This window comes from Mobula hypostoma, chromosome 7, assembly GCF_963921235.1.
Source record: "Mobula hypostoma chromosome 7, sMobHyp1.1, whole genome shotgun sequence".
Lineage (NCBI taxonomy): Eukaryota > Metazoa > Chordata > Chondrichthyes > Myliobatiformes > Myliobatidae > Mobula > Mobula hypostoma.
In genome coordinates, this window is record NC_086103.1 from 122,408,582 (window position 1) to 122,433,962 (window position 25,381).

The 25,381-nt window shown below is 42.3% G+C and overlaps 1 protein-coding gene across 1 annotated transcript in view; it reads right to left on the bottom strand.

The window, feature by feature from the left end:
• Positions 1-620: 620 nt before the first annotated feature.
• Positions 621-25,381, bottom strand: part of LOC134349005 (serine protease 23-like) — a 38,930-nt gene continuing 14,169 nt past the window's right edge. Inside the window, exon 2 of the mRNA XM_063052841.1 lies at positions 621-3,150. Within this exon, the coding sequence (XP_062908911.1) occupies positions 2,023-3,141 (1,119 nt within the window). The 5' untranslated portion in view covers positions 3,142-3,150 and the 3' untranslated portion in view covers positions 621-2,022. The remainder of the gene's footprint in view (positions 3,151-25,381) is intronic.

A 25,381-nucleotide genomic window follows, 5' to 3' on the forward strand; every position in this document is an offset into this window, starting at 1 on the left:
GGATTGCTTCACCTCGTGGGACTGGCCGGATCACGAGGAAGATTATATGAGTAAAACTGTAGAATTTAGTGTAGCTAATGAAAATGCATGGAAATTGATTGAGTGAGGCAGGGTGGGACAGGAGAAGTCACAGAATGACAGAAAGAGGCTCTTTTGCCCACTTAATCTGTGCCAAACTATTAGTCCACCTAGTCCCATCGACCTCCACCCGGACCACAGCCTTCCACATCCCTCCCGTCCAGGCAACTGTCCAAATTTCTCTTAAGTATTGAAATTGAACCCACATCCACCACTTCCATGGCAGCTCATTCCACACTTTCACCACCCTTAAAGTGAAGGTCCCCCTCATGTTCCCCTTAAACATTTCAGCTTTCATCTTTAACCCATGACCTCTAATTCCAGTCTCATCCTAGCTCAGCGGAAAAGCCGTCTTGCATTTACCCTGTTCATACGCTCATATTTTTGTATGTGTAGGGTAACTTCACTGGAATGACTACAATCAGGCCCAGTTTCTTTAATCATTCTCTTAAATGTGGTCAAGGTTGCCAGGCCAGAAATGATAAAACTTAAAAAAAGGCAGCTATAAAGGAATTACTACAAATACAAATAAAATTGGACCACTTGCTTTTTTATTGATTAAAATATTGACATAGATTGCATTAGATTGTCCACATTCAAAGGCCATGACTCATTAGCAACATATTAAAAACAATTCTCAGAGCAGTATTACATTTGGTAGATGTATAAGATATAAATGCTTCTGTAGACACCTTTTTGATAATAAATTCTGGTAAATTTACATACACACCAGCTTTATAGAAAGCAAGTATTGCCCCACTATCCAAGTTCATCCTGCTGGGACTGAAAAATGCAAAAGGTTTATGTATTTCTTAACTTTTTGTTGAATAAACTAAAGCTTCAGACATTTTTTCCAATGGTTTGCAAGTGCTGTGCAAAAGGAATAACAAGGATTGAAATAAGCGTTTGCATTTGATACTGACTGATTAAATTTTTAATACAGTATTCAAATGCCATTAATTTCTCATGCTCCCATTTTGTGGCCAAATCACTTTGTCATCACTAACTGCATATTTATTTTGAATAGTCATTCACTTTATGTAACTCTAAGTATGCCTCACAGTTCAAATTAAAATCAGTGAATGATCTCTTTTCTGCTTATTGTCACTAACAGTACAACATTTTACATAAAAGGTTTCCAAAAGAGGTTGTGATGCTTAAGGTATAGATGCTCTTCAAATTGAATAGCTGATAATCAGTGGGATTCTTTCTATCATTCTGTCAGAGATATGTTGGCCAATTACCAGCAGTTCTATTCAAGTCAACGTCTGTTTGCAATAATAAGAAAAAAATGAAATTGCTGGAAACATTCAGTTCTAATGAAGGGTCATAGACCCAAAATATTGCACAGAAATTCTGTTCCCTTTTGCAGGTAATTCTAGACTCGCTGCGTGTTTCCAGCATTTTCCATTGTATTCCAGATTTTCTTCCAATCTTCAAATAACCTTAAATTGATCTGCTTGTCATATCTGACAGATAATCTGAGCGATTACAGACTTGCTTTCACAACCTTAGATTATGGTTAACCTGCAATCAAAAAGCATGCTTTTATGATGCAGTTGCTTGACCCTGGCACATGGTTGCAGCACTGGTTCTAGTTAGGAAAAAGCCGCTTTTCAGTACCCAGAAGAACTCTGATTCTCCTACTCAGAAGACCGAGTACATTATAGATCAGTACAACCTGCATGTCTGCACCAACCATGGTGCCAATCAGAATGCATCCTATCTGCCTGTACATGCTCTACATCCCTCTACTCCCTGCTGCTCATACACCTGCTTTCCTCTTATTCTTAATGATCACCACTTTGATAATTGGTTCTTTTAGGTTTAATCAGAAGAACTGTGCCCACAGTAAATGAGGCTCTGGAATTGAATATTTGTGGTACAAGTGTATACTAGCTTGCAAAGCACATGGTTTAAAAAGCAGAGCAAAAAATTAAGATCTCATCCATCCCTACAGTCAATGTAATTTCCCTTAATCCAGAAACAAATCTGTGCATACTTCAGAGGAGTGATGCGAACAGCTACATTGTAATCTTGTTGCATGCTATTCTTATCCACCCACTGGTGACCTGAAAATATCCCAACCACTTTTCGCTCCCACTTCCGGATTTTCCTGTTCCACATTCGGATGTAAACACCTGAGCCACTGGCCCCAGGCTGAGCATCACAGTGCTGATACAGGAGGTCATAGGTTTCATCTTTGACCAAGCAGAAACGATACACCAGATCCCCAGGACGATCATTATCAAACCCAGAAAAGTGAATCCGGCGACCAGGCAGCCTCTCTCGAGGAGGAGCCACTCCTATTTTCATGAAGGGTTTCTTGTGAGGCCTTTTCAGTTCCAGAATTGCATAGTCATAATCCATGCCAACATCATTTTCCGAACCTTTGATCCACCCCTTTGGAATGTATGTCCGCTTCACCCTAATCCAATGGAATCGAGGTTTCTCTGGAAGAAGTGGGTTGATTTGAGTTATGGCTCTTCCCTTCTCTTTCTGTTTGGTCTTAAAGAATCCAACTTTCATCTTTTGTGCATTTTTCACGTAGTTCTTGCCATCATGAACACAATGAGCAGCAGTTAAAACATGTTTTGCAGATACCAAGGTCCCAGTGCAACCCGTAGAGATTTTCACCGAAGTTGAAAACGGATAATTGAACAGCAAATTTTTCGACAAGATGCTGAATCGAGAATCCAAGCCAAAGATCTGTCTTTTTGTTCTTACGCTGTTTCTGTGATTCTGTTCATGTCCGAAATCAGTAGCAATGAAACCACGGATATCCACATCTGTGAGAGTTCTACTTCCATTTAAGTACAAAGTTTCATAAGACAAATATTCTCTCAGATTTTCATAGGTTGGCAGGGGTGCTCTTTTGTGACAGTCTAACCCACAGAGCGAAGTTACTTTCAGGTTGGCTTTGCCTTCAAAATGTGCACTCTCCAGTGTAACAGTTGCCTTGGGGTAAATTGCAGGTACATAAGATTTCTGCCATTCAGCCTTGCGCAGTACCACATGTTTAATGGAACAAAGCAAAATGAGAAGAGCCGGCCTGGCCACCATGATGATTGGCTGAGTGAAAGAACAGACTTTTGTTAGTGACATGATTAATTTCATACTCGCACACATCAACAGAACAACACATAAAAATTATTAAGGCAGTAACTGGGTTAGCCCCAGCTTTCTCTGGACTGATTCCAATTGTAGCATCAACTTCTTTCTCAGAGAAACACCCAGTCCACAACCTTATTACTCAACAATGAAAAATTGGAATAGGCCAACAAATCAAGCGAACATGGTTAATGATTCATATTTAAAGTTTTTTATATCAAGTTGTTAGGAAATTGGGTCATAAAAATGCCATCAGATTCAACTATAAATTGCAAAGGTTTTACAAAGTTATTTCATAGAAAGAATTAAGGAATGCAGCTGAAAACTTGGGGCAAGTACATAACCTGCCTTTTATCTAACTGATGCCAACTGTCTAACTCACAAATCCTGACTACATTGGCATAGAACCAATAGCAAATTTTTACTCTTAACTTAACCCCATTTAATTCTTGCAAATTACAAAAACGAATGAAAATTCCATGTGCAAGTTCCTTGCAATATATTTTTCTAAGGTAACAGACTTTTCAACAAGAAATGTTTCCTTTATGTGGGGTTAGGAAATGAAAGAAAAACAATCCATTAAAAAAAACTTTCATTACATCTTGCACAAACTGAATGTGTACCTCTTATTTTTCATTTGTTTTAATAAGCATAGGTTTGAATGTTTAATATTAGCTAGTTTGCAGGTGGGGGTTACAGACACCCGAAATTTGATTAATCTGTAAACAAAATGTATACTGTCACTACAATTCAACAGATGAGAAAACAGACACACAGTATTGAAAATAGTAAATTCACACCATTTAAAAAAAAACTAACGCTGACTGGTTAGGTTCTTGATTTGTAATGGTGTCAAAGGTTACGGAAAGAAGCCAGGAGAATTGGAATGAGAGGGATAGTAAATCAGTCATGACGGCTGGGCCAAGATTCAATGGGCTGAATGGCCCAAATCTGCCCCTATGTCACATGGTCTCTCATTTTTTCTATTGTTTAAATCCTTTTATATGAAAGTGACTGTAAATATTCTAAATATCTAAAATGGGTTTAAGTATCAATTTGTGTGACCTTAATGGCTACAACACTAGATGAAATACTTCATAAGTTGTTGAAAAACTGACCTTTCAATTGCAGGAAACCTAAAATAAAGACAGTACTGGAAAAACTCAACAGATTAGGCAGCACTAGTGCATGGAGAAAGAAAATTAATAATCCAGGACAAAGATTTCATTCAACTAGAAAAATGACTTAGAAGTGTTTTAACTAACAAAATGGAGGAAGGGTGGAAAAGATTCAAGATTGTTTAATGTCATTTCCTGTACACAAGTTTAAGGAGAACAAAATAGTTGTTACTCCGGGTCCAATGCAGCATGAAAAAACCCACAGAAGATAATGAACATAATTATAATAATCAACACACACACAATAAATGTACATACACACTATAGTTTATACAGTAAGTGACACTAGTCTGTTCACAAGGTGACTGACAGGAAATAATAAAGTAGTGGTGGAGTTAGTGGGAGGTGGTGTTGATCAGCCTTACTGTCTGGGGAGTGTAACTGTTTTTGAATTTGGTAGTCCTGGCGTGGATGCTACATAGCCTCCCAGTAGAGTTGGAGTGGGACAAACAGTTCATGAGAAGGGTGTGTGGGATCTTTCATGCTGTCACTGGCTCTTTTCCTTGACGACAGATAAGCTCGTGCCAGTGAAACATTGGGCAGTTTTGACCACCCGTGTCTGCCACAGTGCAGTTTTCGTACCAAGCAGTGATGCAGCTTGTTAGAGCACGCTCTACTGTGCATCTGTAGAATGACCTGAGTATAGATGTGCAAAGTACAGCTCTTTTCAGCCTTCTCAGAAAGTAGAGGCATTGGTGAGCTTTCCTGACTGTGTAGGATGTGTTCTGGGACCGGGAGGTTATGTGTGACGTGAACTTCCAGGAGTTGGGAACTGTTTGCAGTCTTCACTGCTGTATCACTGACGTAAAGGGGTGTGTGGGTGTTATTGATGAGCCCCACCACTGTCGTGTCCTCGGTGAACTTGAGGATGTGGTTGCTCGGGTGTTCGGCCATGCAGTCATGTGTGAGCAGAGTGTACAGCAATGGGCTCAACACACAGCCCCAGGGTCACCTGTGTTGAGGATGGTGGAGAGGGAGGAACAGTTGTGCATCCTGACTATCTGAAAGTCGGGGGTACTACCCACTATACAACAGAAGAGTGTTGCAGTTACTAGGGTAGGTAGTGGATACAGAAGAAAGGAAACTGTGTGGACTAGGTTAAGGCTGGGGCACTGTGCATTAAACAAAACATTGAAAATGATAGGGAAACACCAGGCAGGATTGTGTGAGGAATGTCAGGAAGAGGAGTCAGTAGAACATGTAGTTCTGAGTTGCAGGAAGTATGGGATACAGAGAGAGATGATGAGAATTAATCTAAGGGAACTGGGGGTGCAGGAATTCACATTAAAAGGATTGCTGGGCATGGGTGAGAGAGCACAGATCAGGGTATTTTTAACTTTCTTAAAGGGGTACAGGGTTTTTTTTATGGGATATGATGGTTAAGCAGGAATAGGATACTAGGATAGCCAAAGATGGGAGGATAAAGTGTAGGTTAGGGTATGTGTGTGTGTGTGTGTGATTGGGTGAAGAGATTTAGAATGCACGTCTATTGCACACTCCGGAGCAGAAGGTGGCGGTAATGCACCATTAAGCTGGGTGCCAACTGCCGTAAAACAAGGCGGAGAAGAAGAAGAAGAGGAAGACTAACTGACACCTGTCTGTGAGGAAATCCAACACCTAGTTGCACAGTGGTGTACTCAGACTGAGGAGTAAGAGTTTGTTTACTAAGGTCTCTGGGACAATAGTGTTGAATGCTGAACTGAAATCCAGAAACAGAATTCTGACAGAAGTGTCCTTGTTTTCTAGGTGTTTTAGGGCCAGGTGAATGACAGATTCTATGGCATCTGTTGTTGAGCGGTTCTGTTGGTAATGATATTAGTGTGGGTCCAATGTGGCAGGAATGGAGTTTTTGACGTGTGCCATTATCAGCCATTCAAAACACGACAGTGCCATCTGCTGGTAGTCATTTATTTCTGAAAAAGTGGAGTTCCATGCTACAGGGATGATGGTGGCTGATTTGATACACGTGGAGTTAGCAGTCTGGATGAGTGAAGTGTTGAAAGTTTAAGTAAGCACGTGTGCACACTCCCCCGAGTATTCGGCCTGGGATGTTGGCTGGCCCAGCTGCCTTACGGGGGTTGACTCTCTGAGAGTCCTTCTCATGTGAGCTGCTGTTACAGACAGGGACTGCTCACCTGGGAGGGGTTTAGCCTTCATGGCTGGAGTTGTGTTGCATATCACGAACAAAGGAAGGTTGAGGCACAGTGTTTTTGGTGATACCCTTCCAAATTAATAGATGCATTGAGGCATTTAGACGGGAAAAACAAAGAACATTCTGAAACGGTATGGTGGAGAACCGAGCAGCTGACAGAATTCTGAAAGTAAAGACCATATTTTCTAAGAAAGAGAAGTGTGGAGAGATGAAGAGAGGGGGAAGGGAGGTGGAGTCAGAGAGGAGGGGGCAGGTTGCCATGAAGCGGGGTGAAGAAAACGGGATGGCTGTCAGGAAGCAAGGTGGGGTTGTCGGGAAGAGCTGTGGAGGTCACCAGGAACAGAGGTGGGCATGGGGAAAGGAATGAGATGTGTAGGGACATGGAGAGGGGTTGTCGGGCTGATGGGAGAGTGGTGTGTCAGGGCAAAGGGAGGAGGTATAAACTGCTTGTAATGTAATCCACCTTTCACACAACAGAACTGGAACAACTCTGACACACAGATAAGGACTGTTATTGGAAACAGCTGAATTCAGTCGAGTCCCAGTGTTTACAACATGCTCCGGTGGATGACATGCTGTTCCAGAAGCAACTCAATCCTTGCTCTGGCTTGGAGGGGAGGAGTTGACAAGATCAAGAAAGGAACTGAAAGTCACAATCACAAGACAAAGACAAAGGAGCAGAAGTAGGCCATTCGGCCCATCGAGTCTGCTCCGCAGCTCCCCCATGAGCTAAACTATTCACCCATCTAGTTCCAATTTCCGGCTTTTTCCCTATATCCCTTGATACCCTGACTAATTAGATACCTGTCAATCTCCTCCTCAAACACCCTCAATGATCGGGCCTCCACAGCTGTATGCGGCAACGAATTCCACAAATCCACAACCCTCTGGCTAAAAAAAATTTCTCCTCATCTCTGTTTTAACTGGGTACCCTCTAATTCTAAGTCTATGGCCTCTTGTCCTGGACTCACCCACCAAGGGAAACAACCTTTCCACATCTACTCTGTCCAACCCTTTCAACATTCGAAATGTTTCTATGAGATCCCCTCTCATTCTTCTAAACTCTAATGAATACAATCCAAGAGCCGACAAACGCTCCTCATATGTTAGCCCCTGCATTCCAGGAATCATCCTTGTAAATCTTCTCTGAACTCTCTCCAACATCAGTACATCCTTTCTAAGATAGGGGGCCCAAAACTGCACACAGTATTCCAAATGAGGTCTCACTAATGCTCCATAGAGCCTCATCAACACCTCCTTACTCTTATACACTATTCCTCTTGAAATGAATGCCAACATAGCATTCGCTTTCCTTACCGCTGATCCAACTTGGTGGTTAACCTTTAGGGTATCCTGCACGAGGACCCCCAAGTCCCTTTGCACTTCCCATTTTTGAATTTTCTCCCCTTCTAAATAATAATCTGCCCGATTATTTCTTCTTCCGAAATGTACAACCGTACATTTGTCAATGTTGTATCTCATCTGCCATTTCTTTGCCCACTCTCCCAAACTGACTAAGTCTCTCTGCAACCTTTCCGTTTCTTCAACATTTCCTGCTCCTCCACCTATCTTGGTGTCATCCGCAAACTTAGCCACAAAACCATTTAATCCATAATCCAAATCATCAATATATATCATAAAAAGAAGCCGCCCCAACACCCACTCCTGCGGAACACCACTAGTAACCGGCAAACAATCAGAGTAGGATCCCTTTATTCCCACCCTTTGCTTTCTGCCTATCAGCCAATGCTCCACCCATTTCAATATCTTTCCTATAATTCCATGGGCTCTCATCTTATTAAGCAGCCTCATATGCGGCACCTTATCGAAGGCCTTTTGAAAATCCAAATACACAACATCCACAGCCTCTCCCTTGTCAATCTTATTCGAGATTACCTCAAAAAATTCCAATAGGTTGGTGAGACAGGATCTTCCCTTCATGAAACCATGCTGGCTTCCGCCTATCTTGTCATGCACCTCGAGGTATTTCATAACCTCGTCCTTGAGGATTGACTCCAATATCTTTCCAACTACCGATGTCAGACTAATAGGTCTGTAATTTTCTTTTTGCTGCCTCCTTCCTTTCTTAAATAACGGAACTACATTTGCGACCTTCCAGTCCTCCGGAACCATGCCAGAGTCTATTGATTCCTGGAAGATCATTTCCAATGCTTCCACAATCTCCAACGCCACCTCCTTCAGAACCCTTGGGTGCACCTCATCCGGACCGGGAGACTTATCTATTCTTAGTCCCTTTAGCTTCCCAAGCACTTTCTCTCTAGTAATCTTGATTGTACCTAATTCTATTCCCTGATACCTCTGGCTATCAGGTATATTGCTTATGTCTTCCACTGTGAAGACTGATGCAAAATACTCATTCAGTTCCTCCGCCATCTCTTTGTTATCCCTTATAATTTCTCCAGCATCATTTTCAATCGGTCCCGTATCTACCCTTGTCACTCTTTTACTCTTCATATATTTAAAAAAACTCTTAATATCCTTTTTTATGTTAATTGCCAACTTCCTTTCATAATTCATCTTTTCTTTTCTAATGACTTTCTTAGTTTCCTTCTGTAAGTTTTTAAAAGTCTTCCAGTCCTCATTTTTCCCACTAATTTTTGCTTCCTTGTACGCCGTTTCTTTTGCTTTTATTTTTGCCTTAACCTCTCTCGTTAGCCACATTTGTGCCATTTTTCCATTCATGATTTTCTTTTTTCTTGGAATATATTTTTCCTGCATTTTCCTTATTTCTTGTAGGAATTTCATCCAATTCTGCTCTGCCATCCCTCCATTTAGCTTACTTTTCCAATCGACTTGGGCCAGTTCCTCTCTCATACCACTGTAATTTCCCCTGTTCCACTGAAATATTGATACACCTGATACCAGCTTCTCCTTTTCAAATTTGAAACTGAACTCAATCATATTATGATCACTACTTCCAAAGGGTTCCTTTACCTCCAGCTCCCTTACATGGCCTGTCAACCATGGCCCACGCTCCACTGCAGTTGAAGGAACGAGGAAATCATTCCAGGGGATTGATGTAGAAATTCTTATTATCAAAACAGATGTTTAAGGCCAAGAGAACGGAATGGATTCCTTTCAGGAGGTGGGCAAGAAGGTGTATGTGCAGCAGCCATGACAGTTCGCTCTTCTCCCTATTATACATCTATAACTGGAAAGTCTGTGACAGGGCAGAGACCAGGATTCCCAGGTAGTACAAAGCTTTGGGAGCTATCTATTTGATAGTAAGATGTCTATTTATACTTAAAAAGGTCATAATTGAACATTAAATGACAGCCTCTGCCTCCATCTTACCAATATCCAAAAGCCCATACTTCTCTATAAATATTTAGATATACTTACTCAAAAGTCAGACATTTGATTTGATAACAAGATATTCCAGACCAATAAAATGGCACTCAGTGTAAGAGCTAATGGATGTACCTCCTGCATCATTGTTCAGCTGTCTCCATGAATAAACCTGTTTCCTGTGGCTAATTCCACAAAGGCTAGAAGTCCTCAAGCTACCTTCTAAACATGGCAATGGTTGAAAGATCTCTTCATTTTGTAAAATTTAAATGTTTTCCATGATACTCGAACAATTTCTCATCACCAGATGTCCAGGTTTTGCCCAGTTTTGGATGGCACCACAAATGGAGACTTATCAAGACACAGACCCCTCCATGCCAACACGCATCATAGCTAACATGTTAGCAAAGGCACCCCTTGACAATGAGCTCTTGCCGAAGATTCAGGATTATTTAATGTCGTTCTTCAGTACACGAGTGTTGGGAGGAACAGAATTATTGTTCCTCCAGATCCAATGCAGCATTAAAAGAAAACGCAAGCATGAACACAGTGAACATAAATACAAAAGCAATCCTATAAAACATGATGTACAAGTAACTGTTCAAGTGTGGATGTATATTCATAGTATTAGCTTAGACAGCCTAATTATACATATGTAGAATAACTCTAGATGCAGAAGTAACTGTACATAAGGTGGCTGATCGAAAATGATAGCAATAGAGTGACTCTCGGCAAGAGGAATCCTTCTGGATAGCAGCAGGACATATGAAAACACACTAGGACAGTGACTGTGTCAGTGTATATGAGGTGTGGAGTGCAAGCGTAAAGTGAAAGTGTAAGGGATGGGGGTGAAGTGTGTTGAGGGCCTGTGGAGATGAGTGGCTGGCCTGTATAACGGTGGTGTGGGGGTGGTGGGCTGAGTTAATGGGTGGAAGTATTGACCAATCTGACAGCTGAGGAAAATAACTAGTTTTGAGTCTAGTGATCCTGACGTGGAAGCTGTGTAGCCTCTTCCCTGATGGAAGTGGGTCAAATGGTCTATAAGTAGGGTGGGTGCGATCCTTTGTGATATTCCTTTCTGTATATACGTATGTCCTTGATGCTGGGTAGGCTGGTGCCGGTGAAGTTTTGGCCTCTTTTAACCAGCCATTGGAGAACCCTCTTGTCCACCGCAGTAATACACAGAAATTTGAGATTATTTACTTGATTCTAGCTCACTGAAGTAACTTAAATTCTTTTTGGTTGCAGCTAATTATTATTTCAGAAAGAAGACACATTTAAAAAAAGGCAACAAATTAGTACAGTGCAAAGTTTGATAAGATACGAAGCAGCAGGAATGCAAGATATTGCTACTGTAATCTGTGTTATGACCTCAGGATAGCAAGACATCAAAAGGCATTTCAGAGAGGCAATGTCAAACAGAAGCTGACACTAGTCTCCATGATGGTAATGCCAAGGCAGGTGACTACAGGCAGGATTAGAGGGTAGTCGGAAAATCAGGAGCTTTGGGCCACAGTAAGTGACGGTGAGTTCTGCATTAGCATCCACCTCGGAACTCTTGACTTGGCAGCCGTGAATGCCCAGGGAACAAACTTTAAAAGCAAATGTTTACTGTTCCAGCAGTCTTTGCTTCACTAAATTTTTTTTTAGAAAGCACGGTTATTGGGCTATGCAGTAGGGCTGTATGCCTCATAGCTCCAGCAACCTAGCTCAGTCTCAAGGGGTAGTTGCTGCATACTTAGTGCAGTCTTCCTTTGACCATGTAGATCTCCTCTAGGTTCCCTGGCATCCTACATCCCAAATACATGAATGCTCATTGGCTACTGTAAATTGCCCCCTCTGTGTCAGCAAGGGGTAGAGTCTGAGGTGAGTTGATAGGAGTGTGGGAGAATAAAATGAGGTTGATCTACATGAGTGCTTGATATCAGCAAGCATCGGCTCGGTGAGTCTCAGGAACCATTTCCCACACTGCAGGGTTCGATGACTCCATAATTACTCACCAGGTGACGTCTGAGAGATTGGGAGGGAATGCACTGAGGCAATTTAGTTGGAATGACTAACTGAAATTGAATGAAATATTCAAAAGTCTACTGTATTGTAATTCAGTTAAAAAAATAAGCCAAACTAGTAGAAAAATTAAAACCAAAATCAAAATCTCACAAAGTTAACAAAATATACAAATGAAGAATTCTACCCACATCAAATCAATTTTCTTTATAAATTTGGATAAAGCTTAAAGGCATGTACCATCAGGCCCAAGGATAGCTTCTATCCTGCTGTCTAAGACTGCTGAATGGTGTACTTGCATGATAAGATGGATTCTTGATCTCACAATCTACCTCATCATGGCCCTGCACCCTATTGTCTACGTGCAGTGCACTTTTCTGTAATACTTTATTATTCTGCATTCTGTTATTGCTTAAAGGCCTGAGCAGATTAGATGTGGCAAAGTTATTTCCCACTCTAGGGGGATCTAGGACAAGAGGGCATGACTTCAGGATTGAAGGATGTCCATTTAGAACAGAGATGAGGAGAAATTACTTTAGCCAGAGGATGGTAAATCTGTGGAAGTTGTTGCCACAAGCAGCTGTGGAGGCCAAGTCACTGAGTGCATTTAAGATAGAGATAGATAGGTTCTTGATTAGCCAAGGCATCAAAGAGTACGGGGAGAGGGCAGGGGAGTGGGGATGACTGGAAGAATTGGTTCAGCCCATGATTGAATGGCAGAACAGACTCAATGGGCTGAATGGCCTACTTCTGCTCCTATATCTTATGGTCTTATTTTCCCATGTCTTACTTCAATGTGCTGACATGATGACATGATCTGTACGGGTAGCAAACAACACTACGTTTTTCACTGTACCTCAGTATATGTGACAATAATAAATTAATTTACTAACTTCCCATATACAGCAGTTATGAACGTCACTTATGTCTGAGCTAACTTAAACCAAAGTATCAACTTTACTAATTATTTTGGGTTATCATTGAAGGACATCCATAATCCTCCTTCAGTTTTGAAGTTTGGAAGAACTGCTGCATACAAAGCGGATTTTTCAAAGGATCATGAGGATCAACCTTCCCCAGAGAAAACGAACAGTCACTCCAGCAGCAAGGTTTTGATTATACTCAAGCAGTTCCCAATGGCAGATTATATAGTCCAAATGGCTGACCCTAAACTCCTGAAACAAGCACCCCACCCGGAGCTCCATCATGGCAAGAAATATCCAAGAGAACATTGAAAATGATACTAGAATATTTGCAAAGCCTCCTTCCCAACTTTAGGATTTTGGGCCATGATTCATCAAAATGGTACTTCAAGACTAGCAACCTAACAACCCACCCACTCAGTTAAGCAGCAGTTACCTCAACTGTGGGAGAGTATGCATAAACCTCTTCATCCATGTCAACGTCCACAGAACTGTAGAATCCAAGAGTCTACAGGAACTTTAGTGTTGACCCATGGTAGATGCTGTCATATTCAGTACTGTTTCGCCGAGACCTGGCTCTCCCCGCCACTCCCGACTGTGCCATCCGGCCAGAGGGATTTTCAATCCATCGGATAGACCGCACGGCGTCTTCGGGAAGACGAGGGGAGGTGGTGTGTGCCTACTGATCAACACTGCGTGGTGCTCGGACACAGTGGCACTGACAAGCTCCTGCAGCCCGGACCTGGAACACCTGTCGGTGAAGTGTTGTCCCTACTATCTGCCACGGGAATTCACTTCGGTCATACTGACAACGGTCTATATTCCCCCCCAGGTGGACGTGGAGTGTGCTCTGAACATACTGTATGCCAATATCAGTGAACGTGAGACCAGGTATCCAGAGGCTTTGCTCATTACAGCCAGGGACTTTAACCAGGCCAACCTCAGAAAGGCGCTGCCAAAGTTATACCAATACATCTCCTGCCCCACTAGAGGCCCGAACATACTTGACCACTGCTACACAGCAGTCAAGGATGCCTACCGTTCTATCCCACGACCTCACTTCGGAAAATCGGACCATCAGGCTGTACTCCTCCTCCCAGCTTACAAACAGAAACTGAAGTGGGAGGTCACAGTGTCAAAAGTAGTGTTGCGTTGGACGGAGGAAACGGATGAGGTCCTCCGTGACTGCTTTGAATCGGTGGACTGGTTAGTATTCAAGGACTCGGCAGCTAACCTTGATGAGTATGCCTCAGCTGTCACGGACTTTATTTGGAAATGCGTGGAGGACTGTGTGTCTCGCAAGACGATCCGTGTATTCCCTAACTGGAAACCTTGGATGAATTATGAGGTCAAGCGGCTTTTAGGTCCGGGGATACCAGTCGCTACACGGAATCCAGGCGTGAACTCCGGAAAGCCATTAAGGGCGCCAAGAGGCAATATCGAGCCAAGTTGGAAGCGCAGGCTAACCAGAGGGATGCCAGTAGACTGTGGCAGGGTCTAAATGAGATCACTGAGCACAAAGAAAAGGCTGGAAGTATCAATAACTGTGGCGCTTCTCTTCCTGACGAACTTAACGTAATCTACTCGAGATTCGAACGGAGGAGGAGCGTCCTGCTCCCTCCGGATGAACCGGACCTGGTGGCATCGAGATTCATCGTCACTGAGGAGGACGTTAGAAGGGCCTTCCTGAAGATAAATCCAAGGAAGGCGATGGGCCCAGATGGCGTCCCGGGACGGGTTCTGCAGGCCTGTGCAAGTGAGCTAGCTGGAGTGTTTGCTGACGTCTTCAACTGCTCCTTGCTTCAGTCTAAGATCCCCTCGTGCTTTAAGAAGGCAACGATAATCCTGGTGCCAAAGAAGAGCAAGGTGGCATGCCTGAATGACTATCGACCTGTGGCTCTGACATGAATTGCTATGAACTGCTTCGAGAGATTGGTTATGGCACACATCAACCACAGCCTACCGGTCAACCTCGACGCATTGCAATTCGCCTACCAGAGCAACAGGTCAACGGCAGATGCTATCTCTCTGGCCCTACATTCCTCCTTAGAACACCTGGAGAATAAAGACGCATATGTAAGGCTCTTGTTCATTGACTACAGCTCTGCCTTTAATACCATCATTCCAACTAAACTGATTCCTAAGCTCCGGAACCTGGGACTTAGCACTCAGATCTGCAGCTGATCCTTCAACTTCCTCACAGACAGGACCCAGGCTGTAAAAATAAGGGACAAACTCTCCTCTACAATCACTCTGAGCACCAGTGCCCCATAAGGCTGTGTACTCAGCCCCCTGCTGTACTCACTGTACACCCATGATTGTGTAGCCAAGTTTCCATCAAACTCAATATGTAAGTTTGCTGATGACACAACAATTGAAGGCCGTATCTTGGGTAATGTTGAGTTTGAATACAGAGAGGAAATTAAGAACCTGGTGGCATGGTGCAAAGACAATAACCTATACCTCAACATCAGCAAGACGAAGGAATTGGTTGTTGACTTCAGAAGGAGTAGCGGACCACACAACCCGATTTACATCGGTGGTGCGCAAGTGGAACAGGTCAAAAGCTTTAAGTTCCTCAGGGTCAATATCACAAATGACCTGACTTGGTCCAACCAAGCAGAGTTCACTGCCAAGAAGGCCCACCAGTGCCTTTACTTCCGGAGAAAACTAAAGAAATTTGGCCTGTCCCCTAAAACCCTCACTATTTTTTATAGATGCACCGTAGAAAGCATTCTTCTAGGGTGCATCACAACCTGGTATGGAGGTTGTCCTGTCCAAGACCGGAAGAAGCTGCAGAAGGTCGTGAACATGGCACAGCGCATCACACAATCCAATCTTCCATCCGTTGACTCACTTTACACTGCACGCTGTCGGAGCAGTGCTGCCAGGATAATCAAGGACACGACTCATCCAGCCAACACACTTTTCGTCCCTCTTCCCTCTAGGAGAAGGCTCAGGAGCTTGAAGACTTGTACGGCCAGATTTGAGAACAGCTTCTTTCCAACTATGATAAGGCTGCTGAACGGATCCTGACCCGGATCTGGGCCGTACCCTCCAAATATCCGGACCTGCCTCTCGGTTTTTTTGCACTACCTTACTTTCCATTTTCCTATTTTCTATTCATGATTTATAATTTAAATTTTTATATTTACTAATTTTTACTATTTTTAATATTTAATATTTGTAATCCAGGGAGCGGGAAGCGCAGAATCAAATATCGCTGTGATGATTGTACTTTCTAGTATCAATTGTTTGGCAACAATAAAGTATAAAGTATAAAGATTAATATTTCCTTAGTATCTGACCACAGTGCCAGACGGATCTTAAGAGACGTCACAGCCTAGAAGAAATGTATCCCATTAAGCTCTAACCTAAATGTAAACATTTAGGTTTACATTTTAGCCTAAATTTTAACATTTTTAACATTGGTAACTGGTTAGGACTATCACAAGTATACCACTGAAATAGGTCAGTGTATTGCACCTTGTTCAACGTTGACGAGGAAAAACTGACTAATAAAAAGATCTGACAAAAGATAAGATCGTACTTCTTTTTACATCTAATTTATTTTAAAAGCTCAATAATAAACAACTGTTCTGTTTTTACAGTTCCTTGTAAATAGTGGGAATGGCTCTTATTTACACCAGTGATTCTCAATGTGCCCCCCCCCCCACACCCCCGCTGAGAGCCATGCTAGATTTAGTAGGGGCAACAAAGTAAAAAGAAGAAACTGTGAGCCACAGCGGTTTCTGAATGGGCCATGATAAGTTTACTATTTTAACGAAATATTACTAAAACATATAAATAAAAAAGAAATGAATACATGCAATTTAATTGGAACCCTGAATTAAATGAATGGGAAAATATGCTAGATGATGCAAATAAGGTAGCAAAACAGCTCAACCTGGCAGGGGGGGGGGTGTGGTCAATAACTATCTCTGCTCCTGCTTGACTGTTCAGGTTCTGCCAGGCAGCCTACTGGACCCCATTGCACAATCACCCCCAAATCACTGATTATACTGTGAGCAGGAGGACGTGAGCCAGCAGGATTACCTGTAACATGTTCCAGCTGGTGATTATGCTTACTATGTTATAGGTAATTACATGTTAATAGGGAACTATCTGCATTTAGTTCCAACTGAATGATTTTTGAGTGATGATCAGGCCAGTGAAAAGTGCTTTTTGCCCAAAGGCTTCAGACAGATACCTGTGGTAAACCACATATATAGGTTGTAACTGGGTTACCCGCCTGGACACGCCCCTCTGCTGACTGCTCCTGTGGCTCCTCCCACAAACCCCTGAATAAATGTGATTGTGTCACTGCTCCTGCCTCAGTCCAGGACAGATATTCAGCATGGATGTGGGTCCATTTTACTGTTAATAAAAGCCTTTCAGTATTTACTCTACTTCCAGTCTTTTGCAGTAATTGATAGTGCATCAATACCAAAGGTGAAACTATCTTTGAAGAGGTCAAGAACGATTTCTTGGAAAGCAATATTCCACTGGATAATATAATGCTGGAGCAATAGTGCTGCTTTGATGGTAGGAAGGTAGAGCATTTATTGCTCATTTAAAAATATGCTGTGCCTGACATTTTCTGTATACACTACCATCCACTGTCAGTATTTGGTTACAAAAAAACTGGGAGGACATCTGCACGGTACCCTTGCTGTTGTAATAATGGCTGTCAACTTCATCAAGTCAAATGCACTCAGGGACATTTTTTTGACAACTTAGTGAGGAAAAGGAAGAAGATTTTGAATGGCTATAATGCATGCAGATACTGATTATCAAAAGGTAACTGTCTTCATCGCTTTGTTGCACTTTGTACTGCAGCATTTCTAAGTGATAAACAGCTTGATGAACAAATTGTCTACTGGAACCACCCAGTATGACAAATTTTACCTGCCAGATAATTTGAAAGCAAACAGTTACAAGTGTAGCCCCCCTGGCCACCCTCAAGGTCGCTCAGCTCGCTGTCAGCTAGGAAGGGAAAAAACTACAATCTTATACCATGTAGAAGATCTATTACCAACTTCTTTGCTACCTTTACAGCAGCAGTATTGGACGTTGCGAGTTTATGCCATTTCCTTCACTGGCCTCTCTTGAAATAGAATTGCAAGATGATGATCTGATTGTATACCTGGAAACAACTGCACTCTGATGTGGAAGCTCAGTTCAGAGACCTGCTGGGGATGCATATTTCAGATTGGGTAGGCATGAGATTTACAGTGTGAAAACTAACAATAGAGCAAGCAATATGGCTTATGTCACAACTGAACGGCAAATTAACTAAAATGGAATTGGACATTGGCTTGGCTGTTTCAATCATTCCACAAGTGACTTATAATTCCATTTCAGGCATTTCAAAGATACTGAACTGAAGTCATCTGAGAATTTACACTGGAGAAAAGATAACTCTGGTGGGAATGATATTCGTAATCATGAAATTCAGCAACCAACAAGCCACACTGGCTTGTATGTGGCAAAAACAGGAGAGCCAGCATTGTGGGGTTGTGATTGGTTGAGGCAACTATAACTTAATTGGGGATCCATGCCACATCTCCTACAATAAAGTCAACTGAAAGGGAATTAAGAAAGGTACTGGTTGGTGCCACAGCAGTGTTCAAGGATGGCACTGGAAAACTCAAACATATCAAGGGTAAAATAGTGTTAAATGAAAATGCCACGCTCATGTTTTGTGAAGCCCCTCCAATTCCTTATAAATATTCGTGATAAAGTCGCCAGTGAGCTTGATGGCATGGAGGCTGAAGGAATTCTTTCCACGGCTGAGTGAAGCCCACAGACAATGCCAGTGGTCCCAGTAGCCAAGATGGAACAAAGCTAGGATCTGTGATGATTTTTAAGGTCACCATTAACCTAGCACTGAAAGTGGATCAATACCCTCCGCCCAGGATAGAGGATATCTTTGCAAACCTTCCTGGAGAAAAATACTTCAGCAAAGTCAACTTAGCTGAAGCCTCACTAAAGATGGAGATGAAAGAAAGTGTCCAACATGTTTCTCACCATAAACACGCGCAAAGGGCTTTAGCACTATAATAGGCTTATTTCGGAGTAGCACCTGCGCCTGCACTCTGGCAGAAAGCTATGGGCCAGCTGCTGCAAGGCTGCCCAGGCACTCAGTTCCACCTGGATGACATAAATTCTATCAGTGAGGATGACAAGGAACATCTCCAAAATCTCAAGACAGTGTTAAAAAGACTGGAAGATTATGGGCTCAGAGCACAATGTGACAAGTCTGGATTTTTTAAGCCAAGCGTCATTTACTGTGGTCACATTATTAACGCACAAGGATTACACAAGGGTGCAGAGAAAACTGAAGCAGTGGTGGTCCACAGTACCTTTGCAGTCTTCTTTAGGATTTGTCAATTACTATAACAGGTTCCACAGAGTAACCTGGCTACTCTGCTTCACTCCTTGAACCCATTACTACAGATCGGGAAGACATGGCAATGGACAAAGCAGTGTGAGGCAGCTTTCTAAAAGGCAAAGGAAATGGTGACATCAGACACTGTACTCACACATTTTGATCCACACTGTCCAGAGAAGCTTGCCTGGGAAGCCACGTGTTACATTATGGATGTGGTCATGTCACATGTTATGAGTGATGGAAGTGAACGTGCCATAGCCTTTGCACCATGTTCTCATACTGCCGCACAGCAAAATTACACACAGGTCGACAAAGAAGCCTGGAATCTGGTTTGGGGTGTAAAACACGGCAACCAGTAATTGTATGTGAGAGAGTTTACCTGCATTACTGATCATCAACCACTAGTGTCCATTTTCATTGCACCAGAGGGTGCCTGGCTAACAGCAGCAGCACCAGTGCAGAGATGGGCTCCGTTTCTTGAAAGGCACAATTACAAGATTGAATTCAAGAGGACAACTAGTCAAGAAAATACTGCTGGATTGTCCCCTTTACCCCTGGAAAAATATCTGAAAAATCCACAAAAGAGGATTTTTCTCCTCTTGAAGTATTCTCCCAAATGCAATTCCGAAGTCTCCCTATAATGGCAGAGATGATCCACAGGAAAATCAGAAAAGACCCCACAGAGTCTCAGATCTACATGGCAACCAAAAATGACAGCAATGTGCAGCAGAAATTCCAGTTCCTTCATTTTTAACAGCACCAAGATTAACTTACCTTTTAGCAGACATCTCACCTCTCCCGGAAGTTCCGGGAGTGTCCCGCATATTGATAGAGGCTCCCTGACGCCCAGAAATTATATACAGTATCCTGGAAATCGATTTTTTTTGAGAGAGAAGGAGAGCGAGCATCCTGATTGATCTCTCTTCGTGCTAAGTAGACCTATCAGTTTTCTCTGTGGGCGGGCTTTACAGTCGACCTCAAAAATAATGACAGTGTTGCTCGCTGCACTGTTTGCAACAATGACTTTTCTATTGCCCATGGTGGGTTAAAATGTAAAACACATGTTGAGGTGAGTTTAACAGATGTCATTTGTTCATTAGCATAGCTAACGTTATTTAAACTAGCTGGCTGGCTGCTAAGGAGCTACTCTATTGATGTTCTACGTGATGAGACCAAACTCCCTGTAGACTTGCTTAAAGTTGTAATAGAATAAACATGATAATACAATACAAGTACATATGTTAATGTCACATTTTCTGCATATACCCAACTTGGTTTACAGATTAGAAAAAAATCACTAAACAAAGTATTACATACACCCTTGGAGGTTGACTTGGGGGGGGGGGTGGGGGTGCTACCTTCCTGAAATGAGTTTTTGCAGAGTGGGATGTCTATTTTAGAGGGAGAAAAAGGAGAGAGAGAGAGAAAGAATGTGTGTATATAAATAAATAACGGATGGGGTACGAGGGGGAGGTAGGGCATTAGCAGAAGTTTGAGAAGTCAATGTTCATGCCATCAGGTTCCTTTTTCTCCCTCTGTCCCTCTCACTATACCTCCTGCCCATCCTCTGGGTTTCCCCCCCTCCCCCTTTTCTTTCTCCCTGGGCCTCCTGTCCCATGATTCTCTCATATCCCTTTTGCCAATCAACTGTCCAGCTCTTGGCTCCATCCCTCCCCCTCCTGTCTTCTCCTATCATTTTGGATCTCCCCCTCCCCCTCCCACTTTCAGATCTCTTACTAGCTCTTCCTTCAGTTAGTCCTGACGAAGGGTCTCGGCCCGAAATGTCGACTGTACCTCTTCCTATAGATGCTGCCTGGCCTGCTGCGTTCACCAGCAACTTCAATATATTATATATATGATTTGAGATACATTCTATATTGAGTTGGAGTTTATACCTAAGCAGGGAGGAGTGTGGAGTATTTAATATTTGAGTAATATTGTAAATATATTGTTCAATTAAACATTATTTACATAATTCATATGGATAACATGTATGTGAATAGCGTGTGTCGTCATGCCTCGTCATATGTAAGTAATTCATTAAAGTAAACACGAAGTACACCCATTTCCAGGCTCCAGTATTTTCTTTCGATTCATTTCTGGAGTTACAAAATATAATAATTTCTATTGCTGCTGCCCTACCAGCTGTGGCCCTCCAGCATTTTGTGTGTGTTGCTCGGGATTTCCAGCATTTGCAGAACCTCTTGTTTATCGTGTATTATTGTTTACTATCTTCAGATTCCACTCCTCCTCCTTCGGGTGTCTTGACATTTCCCAACTCAACGGCTGCCCAACACTGGTTTAATGTCTGTGAATGCAACGTGTTTCTATGGATTCTCTGTTTCCAAATTGTTGTAAATGGGCTAAGATCCAGCAAATGTGTAGGCACAAGATTTAAATTTATACTTGTTTCCTGCAAATTCCTGTGCCACATCCCATCTCACTCTATTATACTCCGTGCCATCGCATTTGACGAAAGGGCAAACTGTTTCAAATGAACACAGGAACAGAGACAAGAGTAGGCTATTTGGCTGATCAAACTGATTCCACCTTTCACTAAGAGAATGACTGATCCTTATTCAATTCACTTTCCTGCAAAGTCCACACAATTGCTCAATTTATAAAGCGTTCCCATCTCATATGCACTCAGTGGCTCTGCATCTGGAACCTGATGACTGGAGAGATTCATAACTCTTACAGTGTGAAAAAAAGTCTCATTTCTAAATGCTGAGTCCTTACTTTGAGACTGTGCTCCATCTGTAAGCTTGGTCAAAGCCAAAAAAGGTCAAGCTTATTGTCATATGCACGAGTACACGCACACACTGGTGTAACTGAATACTTACTTGCAGCAGAAACATAGACACAGAGCATCATATAACTAGCACTCACAAGATAGGCTTTAAGGAGAATTTTAAAGAGGCGATGACTGACTTATTCAGCATTTATTTGTTTAGCGAGTATCTACTAAGGCAAGTGTATTTGTTCTTAAGCAAAAAGACCGACTCTGTGTACACTGATCCATTATGTATAATCAAGGATCGATATGAAAGAAACCCTTTTCCACTCAGATTTCAGTACGTGGTAAAGGGGAAGTACACCACATGTTTTGCTAATTGTTCCCTATAGTTTGATACCTTTAAGATTCACATGCAAGGATACTAGGGATTTAAAACTATTCTGCTTTTCTCTACCAATACAATTAACTCTCTCTTTTTTCCACATTACATTGCCAAATCCCATAAAATGTCAAACCTTTAAACTGACATTTTGGTTAAGTCAATGTGTGGAGGAAAAGGATTAATAAGCTACGAGTATAAGTTTATACACTGCAAAGCAAAGACCCTTGTGTGCAAATAGAGAACAGCACGTGCTAACTCTTACAAGACAAGGATGAGTCTAATCTGCTGCGAACACAGAAACAGAAGCTAATGTGCTGAGCTCCACAAAATAGGTTATCCTGTAACTGCTCCTTTCACTCCAAGTTTTTTAATGAATGGTAACATATTGTTAGTGTGGTAATATTTCTAAACAATGATTGGATATATTATAATAATTCTGCTATTACTATGCTAAAATGTATAAAATGATGTTATTGTAACAGGAGAGCAGAGTTGGGAGCTGGTGGAGACCAGCACTCTCTCTCCTTAGTACCAAGTAAAATAAAAGTCCCAAAATGCGACTCAGGAGTCGAGTATTCTTTTCATCTGACTACAGTCAAATTTCCACAACACAATGTATATAAATGGTTAGGTCAAATAAACAGCATTTTTAATTTATCAACATGAAAACAGATCATCACACACTCACTGTCTATCAGAACACTCTAATTCTTTGTCATTATTATCTAACTTATCATTCCATAAGATAATAAGGGATAGGAAGAGAATTAGGCCCTTTGTCCCATCACGTGCTCCGCCATTTCATCATGGCTGATCCATTTCCTGCTCAACCCTATTCTCCTGCCTTCTCTCTGTAACCTTTCATACCCTGAATAATCAAGAACCTATTAACCTCCACCTTAAATAATGACACAGCTACCTGTGGCAACACATTCCACAGTTTCGCCACTGTCTGGCTAGAGAAATTCCTCATCTCTTTTCTAAATGGACATCCCTCTATTCTGTGGTTATGCCTCCAGTCCCAGACGTCCCCTCTCCTATCTGGGCTTATCAACATTCAATAGGTTTAACGAGATCCCCCCCTCATTCTTCTAAATTCCAGTGAGTACAGGCCCAGAGCCATCAAATGGTCCTCATATGAAAACCCATTCATTCCCAGAATCATTCTCGTAAACCTCCTCTGAATGTTCCCCAATATCAGGACATCCTTTCTTAGATAAGGAGCCCACGACAGCTCACAATACTCGAAGTGTGGTCTGCCCGATGCCCTATAAAGGCTCAATATTACATCATTGCTTTTATATTCCAGTGTTCTCAAACTGAATGCTAACATTGCATTTGCCTTCATTACCACTGACTCAACTTGGGAGTCGTTGTGCAGGATTCCCTAAAGGTTAACTTTCAAGTTGAGTGGTATTTTTGAATTTTCTCCCCATTTAGAAAATAGTCTATGCTTTTATTCCTTCTACTAAACACTATCTTAATTTTACAGAATTTTATAAACACAAATGAATTTCAGTTTACTGCTGAGTCTAGTTTAATATGAATAATTCACAATCCTATAAATAACCTGAACAATACTCCAGGCTGCTTAACTCAACTGCAATTCGGCACTACATCAAGTAGAAAAATACACTTTTCCTAAACATCTCCGCTGAACACTAAAGAGTTTCATCTTAAGTTTATTCATATGGCACTAGATTGTGATCACTTGAAAATGTCCGGCTACTGTAGATCTTTATTAAAAATTGTACTGTACACTTATTGGCCAAACTGTAAGATGAGCTTGCAGAGTTTACTCAGATTCTGATTTATCATCTATACTTCAAATCATACAGTGAAGTACATCATTTGTGTTCACAACCAACACACCTACTGTAACGATGTGCTGGGAGCAGCCCACAGTGCCAAACAAGCATAAAGCATGCCCACAATGTTCAACAGAACAATGTAAGCAGCAACAACAAAACAAGACAGCAGCAAAACAAAGCCCCTTTCCTATCTTCCCACTCATCCATTCGCACAAATGGCCAGGCCTCCAACCCCAGAGCTGGGCCTCCAATCCTTGGCCCCAGATTCTCAGACATTCTTGGCCTCAGTGGGGTGGGGGGGGGGGTTAACCAGCCCTCGTGCCTCCCACCCATACCCAGGACTCACTGCCCATATGAACCTCCGACCCCAGACTGAGACTTGCCAACCTGGGGATTGTTGGTCTTCTCAGGGCCTGTCAACCTGACTTCTGTGATCACTGAACTTCGACCACAGAGTGCTCCAAACGAGACACAAGTTCCTGCCCAGACTCTTCATTTACTGCTCCTGACCTCTGACTCCCCCTCCCCCAACCCCTAACTCCTCATGCTGTCCCCAAAACCATCCCTATGAACCTAAGAAACACAAATAAGGCCAAGCCATGACATTGACGATCACTGCAGCTCAGTGCCAGTACTCAGCATTCTTTTACTCAACTAACTAACATCGAGTATCAGTTATTTCTCTAGTGATTGGAAATAAGCAAAAATCACTTTTTTGTCCACTTTTTTACTATAACAGATCAGCTCATTCCCATGTAGGTTAATAAAAATCCCAGAAATGCAAGCATTAATGTTATCAAGAATTGCTTGTTCTTTCACAGGGGAGCTTGTACTCTTCCACTGCCTGTGCATTTAGAAGCAAAACAGTCCCCTGGCATTCTTGACCTACAGCTGGCACTCACCATTGAAAACAAGCCACCTACTTCCTATTCTTCAATCCTCCCTCCGCTCTTTGCTACCCGGCTCTCCTCAAATTAAGATATTATAATGCAAGTTAGAGAAACATAGAAAACCTACAGCACAATACAGGTCCTTCGGCTCATAAAGCTGTGCTGAACATGTCCCTATCTTAGAACTACCTAGGCTTTACCCACATCCCTTTATTTTTCTAAGCTCCATGTAGCTATCCAGGAGTCTCTTAAAAGACCCTATTGTTTCTGCCTCCACCACCACCGCCAGCAGCCCATTCCACGCACTCACCACTCTCTGCGTAAAAAACTTACCCCTGACATCTCTTCTGTACCTGCTTCCAAGCACCTTAAAACTATGCCCTCTCATGCTAGCCATTTCAGCCCTGGG